Source organism: Moschus berezovskii, chromosome 4 (genome assembly GCF_049115385.1).
Source record: "Moschus berezovskii isolate FMDL1 chromosome 4, NW_MosBer_1.0, whole genome shotgun sequence".
NCBI classification, from domain to species: domain Eukaryota; kingdom Metazoa; phylum Chordata; class Mammalia; order Artiodactyla; family Moschidae; genus Moschus; species Moschus berezovskii.
In genome coordinates, this window is record NC_142463.1 from 96,151,467 (window position 1) to 96,166,814 (window position 15,348).

The 15,348-nt window shown below is 47.5% G+C and overlaps 1 protein-coding gene across 7 annotated transcripts in view; it reads right to left on the reverse strand.

Annotated features, from left to right (window-relative positions):
* IGSF3 (immunoglobulin superfamily member 3) overlaps window positions 1-15,348 on the reverse strand; it is a 127,197-nt gene that overhangs the window by 23,122 nt on the left and 88,727 nt on the right. For 5 of the 7 annotated variants that reach the window (XM_055401514.2, XM_055401510.2, XM_088835613.1 and 2 more), the window contains 4 exons: window positions 14,555-14,944; window positions 13,120-13,179; window positions 9,986-10,387; window positions 3,568-3,972 (listed from right to left, as the gene is read on the reverse strand). In XM_055401514.2, coding sequence (XP_055257489.2) covers window positions 3,568-3,972; window positions 9,986-10,387; window positions 13,120-13,179; window positions 14,555-14,944 — 1,257 coding nt within the window. The remainder of the gene's footprint in view (window positions 1-3,567; window positions 3,973-9,985; window positions 10,388-13,119; window positions 13,180-14,554; window positions 14,945-15,348) is intronic. The other 2 variants (XM_055401515.2, XM_055401516.2) reach the window with 2 other exon arrangements.

Below are 15,348 nucleotides of genomic sequence, written 5' to 3' on the forward strand. Positions count from 1 at the left end.
GAAGCACAGAGTTTTAACCACTAGACCACCAGGGAAGTCCAAGAAAGAATAATTTCTGATATATAGTCTAAAAAAGGCCAAAGTCTCCCTTTCATCCATCCCAGCTGCTTTTTTAATGAAGTTCATACCTGGATTCCCACTGCTATTTCCCACTGCTTTTGGACTCTGGCAAGTCCTGATCTCTCGAGGAGCCTCAGATATTCCATTTATAAAACAGGCAAGCAGTACTTTCTTCTCAAGGCTGCAGGAAAGGTGACTGAGGGCCATCTACACCAAGTGTCCAATACATGCTCCGGCACGTGGTCAGCCCTCTGGTATTTCTCCACTTCTACTTTCCCCAAATAAAAGCTCTAGTAACAACCAGGGTGTGTGAGGAAAAGAGTAAAAATGAACACAAAGCCCTTTGGAAAATATTAAGTGCTAAGTGCATAAATATTTGATAAGGAACAATCAGAACACTTAAGGCGGATGCACTCTCTGGTGCCGCAGCCCCTCCCGGGACCTGTGCACGCTCAGCCTCAGCTCCCACCTTGCTCTCTGCAGCCCCCAGAGGGCCAGCCAAGTGCATTGCCATGTACCTCTGAGCAGAGGCCAAGCACCTGGGCACTTGCTCCCAAGTCTCCCATGCCAGTCGCTGCTTGTTCTTGCTTCATGGTGAAATCACAAACAAACTGACTCAGTGTAAGCCACGTGAGAGTTGAACATACAGCCCTCAGAGCAGATCCTGGGTCCCCTAACTCTCCAGGGGGCAATAAAATGATGTAATGGAAGACGGAGATACGTGGACATCAGAACAACCTACGCTCCTTGTTCCAAAGCTCTGTTTTCCATCTGAGAAGCACACTGTCCCTGTCAAGGCTCCTAAACACTGGGAGCCTGGGTTTCCTCATTAGCAAAATGGGCGTAAAGACATCTATATTATTTCATTGCTGGATGAATCTGAAAAGAAAACAGAGGTACTAAGCACAAAGCCTGGCACCCAAGAGGTAATTAGTACATTTCTGTCCCCTTTAGCTGTTGTTGTTTCAGTTGCTAAGCTATGTCTGACTCTTTTGTGACCCCAGGGACTGTAGCCCACCAGGCTCCTCTGTCCATGGGATTTCCCAGGCAAAAATACTAGAGTGGGTTGCCATTCCCTTCTCCAGGGCATCCTTCCGACCCAGGGATCGAACCCATGTCTCCTGCATCCCAGGTGGATTCTTATCACTGAGCCACCTGAGAAGTCCTACCTCCCCTTTAATAGCACCAGAATTAATCCAAATCCAAATAACTAGAATCTTCAATGAACGAATTCCTTTTTCTTTCCTTAAGTACTTCTGTCTTAGCTTCGAAATAGTAAGACAAACAAGCAAATATTAGGAATTTATTTGAAAAGGTAGCACCAGTCAAGGTCCTAGGGTCAGTACTTCCTCTGTCTTCTGTAGCTGGAACCACGTGACGGGCACTGAGGGGGTTCACAATCTGATCGTGAGGACAGAGGAGACCACAAAGGATGCAATTACTCAGCGAGGCAGACAAGCGGGTCCCTCAGCATTTTCCACAACAAGGGTTCAAACAAAACAGGGTCTCTGCTTAACCCCCCATTAACCTGCAAATCCACTTCAGCAGAAAAGCCTCTTCCCTGGCATCTTGTTGCCCAAGTTTCAGCTCTAATTGGCCAGGGAACCATCCCATCACTTATCCAAGTCATTCATTCCAAACAGGACCCTGCTATGGGGCTAGAAGAGGTGAAGGATAAGCCCAGATGTTGCCATTTTGTAACCTCATGTTGCTGAAAATAACACTGTGATCATTTGCAGTGGTGGAGCAGACTGGATTTGGGCACACACCTTGGCTGTGAGCAATCAGAAACACCCTTTTTGCAAGGTGTTCAAACCATCTTTGCAAAGTCGGTGAGGTATCTCCGCAAAGTCTTTGCAAAGACCCCACCCTTCACTGCATGGCTGCTGGTGCTCTCCTGCTGAGGGCCAGGCTCCACCCTCTGCCTGCCACCAACCTAAATGGATGGAGACAGGTGCAGACACAGAGAAAACCATAAGAGTAGCACAGACTTACGCTCTCATTAGAGGAAGTGCCTGATGAGGGTGAGAGTGTTTGCACACTGCCCCCTGACTGCTGCTGCTGCTGCTGCTAAGTCACTTCAGTCGTGTCCGACTCTGTGTGACCCCATAGACGGAAGCCCACCAGGCTCCCCTGTCCCTGGGATTCTCCAGGCAAGAACACTGGAGTGGGTTGCCATTTCCTTCTCCAATGTGTGAAAGTAGAAAGTGATAAGTGAAAGTGAAGTCGCTCAGTCGTGTCCCCAACCCTTAGCGACCCCACGGACTGCAGCCTACCAGGCTCCTCCATCCATGGGATTTTCTAGGCAAGAGTACTTGAGTGGCTTGCCATTGCCTTCTCCGACTAAGGCTCCCCAAATGAGTGTGTCCTTACAACCTGACGCAAAAGATTCCACCTGCCCGGGAGAGGGGAGCTCTCAAGTGCTCAAATCCAGGGCAGGAGGGCAAGGCGTGGGTCAGGGAAACAGTGTGGGGGAAACGATTCAAACATGGCTCCATTCACCAGCTACACGACCCTGGGCTGATCACTTAACCTTTCCTGGGGTTGTTGTGAAATTTTCAGTGCAAAGCGAACATTCAGTAAGAGCCTGCTATTCTCCCTTTCACCTCTGAGGTTCCTGTCAGAAAACAGAGGACAATGGGTACCTTGCTCACATCACTGTTGCAGGGATCATACGAGATGACATTAAGAGACAGAGCTTTCCACAGAACAGTCAAGTTGGCCTGCATACCTCATGAATATCAACATTTTCACACATACACACAAACACATACTCATACAAGCAACTGGGGATGTGTTCTGGATTAAAGGAGTCTAAAGACACATGACAACTAAATACGATCGTGACCCGTGACACGATAAGGGTTTGGAAGGAGCAAACACTATAAGGGGCATTTTCAGGACAACTGGCAAAATGCTAGTGCTGTCCTATAATCATGTTAAATTCCCGGAGTCTGACAACGCTGTTGTGGTTCTGAGTGTGTGTGTGCTCAGTCATGGCTCTTCGCTACCCCGTGGACTGGAACCCTCTCTGGTCCATGGAATTCTCTGGGCAAGGACACTGGAGTAGGTTGCCATTTCCTGCTCCAAGGGATCTTCCTAACCCAGGGATCGAACCCACGTCTCCTCCACTGGCAGGCGGATTCTTTACCGTTGAACCACCTGGGAAGCCCGCGATTGTGGTTGGGTGGGACCCAGTCCTGATCTTCAGAGACCCATCCTGAACTATTTAGGAGGAAGTGTCCTGATGTTGGCAACGTAACTCTGAAACAGCTCAAACACGACAAAAACTGACACACCGAGGGAGAAACGAACATGGTAAGACGTGAGCAACTGGCCATCAGAGAGAGGGAATGCGAGTCTTGAAGCTTCCTGCACACGTGAAGTTTCTCCAACCAGAAAGCTGGGAAACGAGCAGCCCGGCCAAGGGCTCAGCACTCGACTCGCCCTGCCTCCCTGCAACTCCTCAGCTGGAAGAGGCGCGTGGGACCCACCCAGGACCCGCACCTGGCTGCAGCACCCGGATCTCTAGCAGGTTGGAGGTCCTCTCGGCCAGCCGCGTCCAGCTGCTGTTGTAGTTTCTCCGCCACAGCTCCGCCACACACTGGTACTTGCCCGCCTCCGTGTCGCTGGCTCGGCTGATGCTCAGCCGGACGTTGTTGCTGGATTCCGCCTTCTCGATGGCCGTCCGGGTCCGGAAGCTGGAAGACCTGTCTCCCCACTGGACTCCGCCATCCCGGGTGAAGGTCACCAGATCGTGGAACTCGATGGTGCCCACCGGCTGGAACCGCCACGTCACTGACACGGGGACCCGGGAGGGATAATGGGGTTTGATGATGCACTGCAGGTCGAAGGACTCGTTGTAGGTCACCCCCGGCGTGCGGGAGATGGCTGTGACCGCAAAGCCTGTCTCTGGAGGGAGAGCAGAGAGAGGTGGATAGACAACGTCTATCTGCATGGAGACAGACACTGGGCTTCCTCAGGGCAGGGGGGCACAGGGAGAGGGCTCCTGGCAAAAGCTAACAGAACGAAGGCTCATCAAGGGGCTCCTTTCTTTTTTTTTAACTTATCTGTTTATTTTAATTGGAGGCTAATTACTTTACAATATTGTAGTGGTTTTGCCCTAGATGTCTATTGGCAGATGAATGGATAAGAAAGTTGTGGTATATATACATGATGGAATATTACTCAGCCATTAAAAAGAATGCATTTGAATCAGTTCTAATGAGGTGGATGAAACTGGAGCCTATTATACAGAGCGAAGTCAGTCAGAAAGAAAAACACCAATACAGTACATTAACACATATATATGAAATTTAGAAAGATCACAACGATGACCCTATATGCAAGACAGCAAAAGACACACAGAAATAAAGAACACGGGGCTCTTTTGATGCTCAGGCCAGTATTACTTCTGCTAGCATGTTGACACACAAACCCAACAATTCACAGGACCTCACAGAAAGAGGTTGGCGGTGATTCTCCTTAAGCAGCACTAGCAAACCCTTCCCAATGAAACCTTCACATGGATTTGTGTTGCGTCAATGCCCATCCCACCCCACCCCTGAACAGCAGAGATTGAGTGCATGGAGGCGGGACCATCCCGAGACAGCTTGGACTCCATGCTGAAACAGGAGGAAGAAGCCCAGTGCCGATCTCCTTCATGTCTGGCCCATCAGCCCACTTCTGGAGGATAAGGGGGAGGTGGGTGGAGCGAGTGCCCATGCTCCCCGGGCAGGGCAGCTCAGGCTGGCTCCCAGTGTGACTTCCACCTCCTCATAGAATCCAGGGAAAAGAGGCAGCAAAGGACCCACAGCAGGAAGGACTGATCTTCAGAACGGGGGATCTTAGGCAAAGTGGGGCCCTGCAGGTGTGCTAGGCTGAGTCTATCCATATTCCAGCATCCCTAACCCAAAATACTGATTCCTCAGGATGGGTGATTAGAGTCCCGTCAGCCCTGAGAGTATGATGGACCATTAACACATTGGTTATGATCCTAAAACTGAGAGCAGCCAGAATTTCCTGAGCACTATCCATGTGCCCTATCAAACACTGTACAGGAGACAGGGATCAAGACCATCGCCATGTTAAAGAAATGCAAAAAAGCAAAATGGCTGTCTGAGAAGGCCTTCCAAATAGCTGTGAAAAGAAGAGAAGTGAAAAGCAAAGGAGAAAAGGAAAGATATAAGCATCTGAATGCAGAGTTCCAAAGAACAGCAAGGAGAGATAAGAAAGCCTTCCTCAGCGATCAATGCAAAGAAATATAGGAAAACAACAGAATAGGAAAGACTAGAGATCTCTTCAAGAAAATTAGAGATACCAAGGGAACATTTCATGCAAAGATGGGCTCAATAAAGGACAGAAATGGTATGGACCTAACAGAAGGAGAAGATATTAAGAAGAGGTGGGAAGAATACACAGAAGAACTGTACAAAAAAGATCTTCACGACCCAGTTAATCACAATGGCGTGATCACTCATCTAGAGTCAGACATCCTGGAATGTGAAGTCAAGTGGACCTTAGACAGCATCACTACAAACAAAGCTAGTGGAGGTGATGGAATTCCAGTTGAGCTATTTCAAATCCTGAAAGATGATGCTGTGAAAGTGCTATACTCAGTGTGCCAGCAAATTTGGAAAACTCAGCAGTGGCCACAGGACTGGAAAAGGTCAGTCTTCATTCCAATCCCAAAGAAAGTCAATGCCAAAGAATGCTCAAACTACCACACAGTTGCACTCATCTCACACGCTAGTAAAGTCATGCTCAAAATTCTCCAAGCCAGGCTTCAGCAATACGCGAACTGTGAACTTCCAGATGTTCAAGCTGGTTTTAGAAAAGGCAGGGGAACCAGAGATCAAATTGCCAACATCCGCTGGATCATCAAAAAAGTAACAGCGTTCCAGAAAAACATCTATTTCTGCTTCATTGACTATGCCAAAGCCTTTGACTGTGTGGACCACAACAAACTGTTGAAAATTCTGAGAGATGGGAATACCAGACCACCTGACCTGCCTCTTGAGAAACTTGTATGCAGGTCAGGAAGCAACAGTTAGAACTGGACATGGAACAACAAACTGGTTCCAAATAGGAAAAGGAGTAGGTCAAGGCTGTATATTGTCACCCTGCTTTTTTAACTTATATGCAGAGTACATCATGAGGAATGCTTGGCTGGAAGAAGCACAAGCTGGAATCAAGACTGCCGGAAGAAATATCAATAACCTCAGATATGCAGATGACACCACCCTTATGGCAGAAAGTAAAGAGGAGCTAAAGAGCCTCTTGATGAAAGTGAAAGAGGAGAGTGAAAAAGTTGGCTTAAAACTCAACATTCAAAAACTAAGATCATGGCATCTGGTCCCATCACTTCATGGCAAATAGATAGGGAAACAGTGTCAGACTTTATTTTGGGGGGCTCCAAAATCACTGCAGATGGTGACTGCAGCCATGACACTAAAAGACGCTTACTCCTTGGAAGGAAAGTTATGACCAACTTAGACAGTATATTAAAAAGCAGAGACATTACTTTGTCAACAAAGGTCCGTCTAGTCAAGGCTATGGTTTTTCCCGTGGTCATGTATGGATGTGAGAGTTGGACTGTGAAGAAAGCTGAGCACCGAAGAATTGATGCTTTTGTACTGTGGTGTTGGAGAAGACTCTTGAGAGTCCCTTGGACTGCAAGGAGATCCAACCAGTCCATCCTAAAGGAAATCAGTCCTGGGTGTTCATTGGAAGGACTGATGCGAAAGCTGAAACTGCAATACTTTGGCTTGGCCCCCTCATGTGAAGAGTTGACTCACTGGAAAAGACCCTAATGCTGAGAAGGATTGGGGGCAGGAGGAGAAGGGGACGACAGAGGATGAGATGGCTGGATGGCATCACCAACTCAATGGACATGGGTTTGGGTAGACTGCAGGAGTTGGTGATGGACAGGGAGACCTGGCATGCTGTGATTCATGGGGTCGTGGAGAGTCGGACACGACTGAGCGATTGAACTGAACTTATCTATGTGCCAGGCATGGTGCCAACTGCTTCACTTTCACCTCACTTCACTGAAACCTCAAAACAGCCTTGCATGACAGGTGGGCTTAGCACTCTTTTCTTACAGATGAGGAAACAGAGGAGGCCCAGAGAGGGAAGTAAATTGCTCACTATCAAGCTGCCAGTAAAAGGCAGTCAGACTACAAACATGTATGTCACTGATTCCCGGGGCCCTATCAGGTGGCTTTACTCCTGGGAAGCATAAGGCAGTGGTTAGGTTTAGGCACAGACCCTGAAGCCAGATGCACAACTTCGACACTCTCTACTTGTGTGACGTTGAATGAGTTACTTAATCTTCTGCCTCTATTTCCCCACCTGTAAAATGGGTCTTTGTGAAGACTGACTGAGTTAGTATCTGTAAAATACTTGGAATAGTACCTTCCAAGGTACTATTAAAGTATTACTGTATTTTGTTGCATATATAGTAATACATTGTAATACTTATTGTTACATATATCATTAGCTTTAAAAAAAAAAGACATAAAGGAAAGTATTTTAAACTCCACTGGTAAAATACAAGGTGCAGAATGAAATATTTTGGCAGAGTTAGGTCAGAATCCCTTGGTAAGTCCTGGCTGTGGGAACCATAGACACACGATGAATATGAAAAAAATTCAGAGGACAGGGACATCCCTGGTGGTCCAGAGGTTGAGAATCAGCCTTCTAATGCAGAGGACTGGCTCTGATCCCTGGTCAGGGAACTAAGATCCCACATGCCATGGTGCAACTAAGCCTGTGCCCCAACAAAGACCAAGAAAAGCCAAAAAGTTAAAAAAATAATAATAATATATATATATGGTTTAAAAAAAATTCAGAGGACAACCTGATGCTATAAAATTACTTCTCCCTCTACCCACCCCTCAGACATTCCTAGCCTCACAGGAAGGAGAGACTCCCCCTGTTGGACACCCAGGACTCTCCTCACAGGTTCCTTTCCCATATGTCCACAGAGGATGCTGAGCAGAGGCTCAGGGATTGAGCTGAACAGTAAACTCAGCCACTAGATGAGGTGTCCAGACACAGAAATATGAGCTGCATGGTGAGTGCAGAAAGCAGGTCAACCTTTGCGATTAAGCTGTGGAAAGGAAAAGTAGTTCTGATCTGGGGCGGGTGGTGACACAGGACTTTGGTGAGGGCAAAAGCACTTGGGGCTGCCACTTCCAGTGGAGTGTGCCCAGAAACGTCAGCAACCTGCCCAATGAGGAAGGTGAGCGTGGTCCAGGGGTGGGATGTGAAATCGCTGGGGACAACTGATGTCAGTCTCTTGGCAAACAGGAACACCTAACATGACAAGGCACCTTCCCAGCAAAGTAGCTGACTGGTCTTGTAAAATTTAATATACAGATTCCATTAGGCAGATAAATGTTGATGAAAGCCTCTTTAACTACCCCGTAAGAAGGAAATCTAATATACCCTGGTTTTAGCAAATATCAAGGTATCTTAATTTCATGCTAATCAGGAAATGGCTTTCTTTAGGAAGAGCCATATGGAAGAAAAGATAAAAACACAGGCTTTGAAAAAAAATTTAAGGCTGATTGCCGGTTTCCTGGGTTCAAGACTGTGGGTCTGTCATTTAAAACCTATCATTTCAGTTCAGTCACTCAGTCGTGTCCAACTCTTTGCGACTCCATGAAATGCAGCATGCCAGGCCTCCCGGTTAAAAGCTATAGCCCTGGGCAAATGAGTTATCCCGTCTAAGGAGTCTCCTTGTAAAATGACAGTGTTTACTTGTAGGCTTGGTGAGGATTCTAAGGGACAATAAAACTTAATTATTTACAGTCAGCCAGGAAGGGTTCAGTTCAGTTCAGTTCAGTCGCTCAGTCATGTCCGACTCTTTGCGACCTCCTGAATCACAGCACGCCAGGCCTCCCTGTCCATCACCAACTCCCGAAGTTCACTCAAACTCATGTCCATCGAGTCAGTGATGACATCCAGTCATCTCATTCTCTCGTCCCCTTCTCTTCCTGCCCCCAATCCCTCCCAGCATCAGAGTCTTTTCCAGTGAGTCAACTCGTCGCATGAGGTGGCCAAAGTATTGCAGTTTCAGCTTCAGCATCAGTCCTTCCAATGAACACCCAGGACTGATCTTCCTTTAGAATGGACTGGTTGGATCTCCTTGCAGTCCAAGGGACTCTCAAGAGTCTTCTCCAACACCACAGTCCAAAAGCATCTCTTCAGCGATCAGCTTTCTTCACAGTCCAACTCTCACATCCATACATGACCACTGGAAAAACCATAGCCTTGACTAGATGGACCTTTATTGGCAAAGTAACTGGTAGTAAATGCTAAATAAATGGTGAAAGGTTTTGTCCTACCCTTCTCTGCCAGAACTGCCAGGAGGGCTGAGCCCCCGGAGAGGAGGGCCTGGGTGCAGGAGGGACAGAATCTGCTTCCATTCGTCCAGGTTAGTTTTAGCAGTGGCCTTTGTTCCTCTACCTGGGACCACCCAGGCCAGAATCCTTACAACTTAATTCCTACCACCCAGACGCAGGAGTAGTAACAGTGCCCAGCTATCACCCGTCCCCGGGCCCACCATGCTGAACCACTGTTGGCTTCCTGAACCCCATCCATACTTCGTCAATGCTTTCTTCAACCAAAACCTTTGGAAGGTGCCATCCATTTCCCATGTGCATCCCTGGTGGCTCAGATGATAGAGAGTCCACCTGCAGTGCAGGAGACCCAGGTTCGATCCCTGGGTTGAGAAGATCCCCTGGAGAAGGAAACAGCAACCCATTCCAGTATCCCATGGACAGAGGAGCCTGGCAGGCTGTATGTAGTCCATGGGGTCTAAGAGTCAGACACAACTGAGTGACTTTTTCCCATAAGGGTCTTGATGTGGGAGCATCTCCCCCAACGGTCCCACCAAAAGACAGCAGAGCTTACTTACCGAGAGCGGTGATAGAGACGAGAGTGCTGGCCCGGCGCTCCCCCACGACCTGCCACTCGCCGTCCACGGCCCGCACCCATTCGGTCACGTGGCATTCGTACTGGCCCTCGTCTTCCTTCCTGCTGTTGAAGATGCCCAGGCTGAACGAGTTGGGCTGCACCTGCTCCATCTGGACGCCCCCAAAGCTGCTGCGCTCCCAGTAGGACGCGCCGGGCTGCACGGTGCCGTCTCGGTCCAGCCACATGATGTTGCTGCGGCGATTCTGCCGGTCCACCAGCTGCCAGATGACGGAGAAGCGGCCAAGTGGCCGGCCCGCCGGCCTGATGCTGCAGGAAAGGTGCAGATTGTCGCCCTCCAGGATGACGCTGGCATTGCTGGCCACCTCCACCAAGATGTTGCTCTCTGGGGAGAGGGAGAGAGTGCCATGCTGGGGCTTTCTGGGCTCCACTGTGCCCTCCCCAGAGACGTCACAGGAAAAGGGGTACGAATGTCACTCTATTCAGGTACAGGGGACCTGGGAGGATGCAAGCCCTCTGATGCTTGCTGCCACGAGCCCTGGTTGGCTCTGGGCTTTGCTGCCTGTGATTTTAGATCTGATAACCTAGGAGGGCTTTTGCTGGGTGCAAAGATAACATGTGGGACACTGAGGGCCTAAGACCTGAGACTGGATCAGAACCTAAGAAATACGTCATCAAACATTACCCTTAGGGCATAAAACAATTCATCAGATACAGTCAGCCCTCCATATCCACAGGTTCCACATAAATGGATTCAACCAACTGTGGATAGAAAATATTCCAAAAAAAATTCCAGAAAGTTCCAAAAAGCAAAACTTGAATTTTGGCAAACTGGCAACTCTTTACATAGCATTTACATTGAATTAGGTATAAGTAGGCTAGAGATGATGAGTGTGAGTTACATGTAAATCCAAAATGCCGCTTTACATAAGGGATTTGAGCATTCTCAGATTTGGGGCGGCCTTGGAACCAATCCCCCTCAGAGTCTGATGGATGACTGGAATGTGATCAGCGGGGTTAAGAATTTTTGACTTGGATTTTCAGTGAGTTAAATAGCTTGAAAATTCTACTTCACCTCATCTTCCCATCATTTAGGGATACAGCAGTCAAATGAAAGCTGAACAATCATATATGCAATTTGAGTCTTCCAGGGCAATATTAGGAAGTAGAAAAAAAAAGTGACGCGAAGTATTTGGAGGACAACACATGCTTTCTTCCTTGGTTGTGGGCAATAACGCAGCAGCGATGGCCTCGTTTCACAGAGCGAGTGGTGAGCGACCTTTCAGGCGTTCATCAACACAGAGGAGCAGACCAAAGGCAGTGGCTCGCCTTCCCGAGGCCATCCACCTACAGCCCAGGGGTTCTGCTGCTCTCGACCTTGACTTTCTGCCAATCAAACTACAGGATAAGGATTCCACTCCCTTTATTCCTTTGCTACTCGCTTAGCTATCTGACCTCCTCCAATGGAATTATTTAAGCTCTACATGCCTTCTTCAATGGGATGGGTGGGGAGAGTGCTATTTATATTGTGCAGTTTTTAAAAAATTATAAAGTAAATAAGCCAATGTCTATAAATCACCTAATACAGAGGTTTTCAAAAACCAGTCATCATGATAATTAATTTTACCATTCCCATTAACTATTTGTTTTTCATAAAGACTTTGGGTATTTTAATCTATCTTGATTATGCATATATTATTTTGTATAATTATCTATAGAGCTCAAAAAGCAAGGTATAAAAAAACAGAAAGTATCAGATTGATTCAGCTCCAATTTTCTGGTGACCATCCACATGAAACATATACGACAATTTTGAATCAATCAATCTAATCCCAGATCAAGGGGCACACCCAATTACTGAGGGGAAAAGCATACCCACGACCATGCATTTGGAGTCAATCTTAGCCCTGTGTTTTCCCCACAGGCAGAAAGCGGCAAAGATGAGCACCGAGCCCAGGCATGGAGCTCTTGCTATAGAGAACGTGTCGGCCACCCATCTGGATAAGCTTGTTTCATGTGAAAAAAGGTCTAGGTGGACAGCGTGGGGAATAGGCATTTTCCCAGGAGTCACAGCAGGATGATTCACGGTGATGACAGAGCGCCTGAGTAGCTGCATCTACAGCACTCACGGCTAAAAACTAGGATTTAGAGGCAGACAGACCAGGTTCCAGGCCAAGTCTACTGCTTCCTAACCTGCAGTCGTGGGGCTCTTACTTAATCTACACAAGCTCTCATTTCTCATGTGCAAAATGGAAGTACTAATAGTCCTAAAGGTCATGACACCAAGAGTATCAGATCGGGTAATTAATTTTCATCGTTGTTAATAGTAACAATATTCCTCTTTAGACTAAAGACTCATTAATGACTCACTTCCAGTGCTATCAATTCAAAGCGAGAAATTAAAGAAGGGCAACTTTGGCATCAATGGAAAAAAAAAGTCTTCTCTTGCCTTAAGCAAAAGAATGACTTACAGGGCATCACTCCCACCCCCTACTATCACCCTAATAGGCTCTTCTATAAGCCTGGCTCATTTGTTACAAGGGCTGCTGTTTGGTGATCTGCTGTTTGAGCAAGCCTGAAAAAACCATGCAGTTAGATGTGAGACTACAAGGGAAAAAAAAAACACAAAAACATTCTGCATCCCAGGCAAAAGCAAATACATACACAAAGCTAACTGCCCATTAAGACTATTTACAAGTGTTTCCAGGCTTGAGAAAAAGGCAGTCAGCAATTTAAAACTCTCTGGATTAAACGAAAACCAGGACAGAACTAATGAGAATCTAAGTGCATGGTCACAGTGAAATTCCAAATCAGGAGACTGATGGTGGAGCATGGGCTAAGCGCAGAGCAGTGGATCTGGAGCTAGAAGCAGATATTTCTAATGCAATGCAAGCGTGACCACTAAACGGAACTGGCTCAGCCACTTCCCTGAATGGTGCTCTGGTCTCTTCATTCGGAGGATGAACAGAATACTACTGGACTGGAGGGCTGGGAGCGGAGAAGGAGATGATATACGCAGAAGCAGTTTGGGCTCTTGGGAGATAAAGCGCCATTAAAATCCAAGTTTTTATTATCACCATTACCGATGTGATTCACTGTGTTCTTTGGTAGACTTACCCAAGTGGCCTTGGGGCAGGATCTGGTGGTGCTGGGGGACTTTAACTACCCAGTTATCTGCTGGAAAAGCAATATAGCAGGCCACAGATCATCAAACAAGTTCTTGGAAGGGGATGGGGGAAATCGCTTAGTACAAAAAACAGAGTAAGGACACAGTGTGGCTGTCCTTCCCTGGATCCTTACAGAACAATGAGGAATTAGTCGCAGATTTAAAAGGAGAGAGTCCGTGGTTAAGGCAAGCACAGACCGACAGGAAAATAGTAAAGAAGGGGCATCCAATTCAACAAATTCCATTCTACAAATATTTAGCAAGCATCTGCCCTATGCAAAGCACCATGCTAGGCATTGCAGGGGGGAATAAGAAAGAAAAGAATGTCAAGACAATGAGATGTGTGCCAGAGAGCAATTTTTTTAAAAGAAAATAAGCACAAAAGAAAGCGATCCTGTTGGTGAGAAAAGAAAAAAAAGAGCGGCAAGACCCCTGTTGTCTGTTTTTTTCTTCACACTTGAAACTGTATTAAAAATGTCAAAGTGTAAACAAAAATGTAAAGGGAATCATTACAGGCCTAAGAGAAAGAACAGTTCGAGCAGTGGAGAAAAAGGTTAAAGGTTAGTTTAAAAACTTTACCATCTTGTTTAAAATCAGAGCATTCTAAGCTTTCTCTTTTCACTAAAAATAAAACTATGAGAGAAATGAGATATTAATAAGGACATGCTGATACTATGAATGATTAAACCCAAGATAAGCAAAGACAGGCAGTCCCCTAATCCCCCAGTCCTGACCAATACCCACCCAGACAATGATAGCTACAAGCAGGCAGGGAGCCCACCTAAGCAACCCTGGAAACAAGCTAAGCTTTAAAAGCCTACACTCCAGGCTGACGTGAGAGGTCCCATCCACTGACTTTTAAAAGCCCACTTCCAGAAGGGAAGAGACAATTAGGGAAATGCCAATCCCCACACCCTCAAACCCAGAAAGCAAATCTCTCCTAATAATGCTCTTTAGGATTTAAAATCCTCCCATAAAAGACCAACCCTCTTAAGTGAGGTTTCAAGACAGGCACCCACCCATTTCTTCTGGGATTTAATTCCCACATGGGAGTAAACAGCTGTGCTGGAGTCCTGGTTGGTCTCCAAGCTGAGCTGGCACTGTTGGCGTCTATACAGAGCTGCTAGCATTTGGATCTGCCAGGCCCCTCGCCAGCCTGCAGACACACACCTGATGCTCTGCCTTTTGGGGGGGTGGGGGCAGGGTGCTAAGTGTGGGCAGGCGAGCTGGAGGAAGGAGGGGGTTTTCTCTGCCAGCTGCTTGAGCCTGCCCTGCCCTGCCCTCCCCACAGCTCTTCGCTTCTCCCCAGACTTCCCTGAGACGGTGCTAGCTCCTGGACCAGACCGGTGGGAGGAGGGAAAGGAAGCAGCCCCTCCCTGCACTTACTGATGGGGAGGACGATGATGGGTGTGTTCTTGGGACGCTTGCTCTCCTTGTCGATGAATTCCCCGGTTACCGTCTTCTCCCTCTCCGTCACACGACAGTTGTATTTGCCGCTGTCCTCCTGGCGGAGGTGGTAGATCTTCAGCACGAAGACACTGTCGCTCTCCTTGGCCACTTTGAGCTGGCCCCTGGCCTCCCGATGGGTGAATTCACTGTTGAGGACTGGCACGGCGTTCGGCCCCATGCTGGCGATGAGTGAGCTGTTGAAGGCCCAGGAGACAGCAAAGTAACGGTCAGGAACATTCTGCGCCTCCAGGATGCATCTGAACTCCACCGGCTCTCCCACCGTGTATAGCCGCTTCTCCGTCTCCAGCCGAACGGTGAACTCTTTGTCTGAGAAAACAAATAACAAGGTGGATGCATTCTGGGTGACCAAGGGCCCCAGCACTCCAAGCTGCATCAGCAAATTCCCACCGTTGCCACCTTCTTACGAAGCTGATTACTGGGAAGGCACTGCCACACCTGTCTTAAGAGAAAAACTCTCAAATATCTCAGAGGAAACTCAAAGGTAGCCAGACCCAGAAAGTTTAAGGGTCTTGTTAATCCCAATCAAGATGACCAAGCCCTGTCTGCAGCTTATAATGCCTTAGATTACACTCCCAGAGATCAGCAAGCAGTATCACTCCTAACTTCACTTGCACGGCAGATTACAAAGGTCCAACCTTGATCTACATGCCCAGAACTCTGTCAAAGCATCAGGAGTACAAATATTTTCAGTAGATATTATAGACATTACC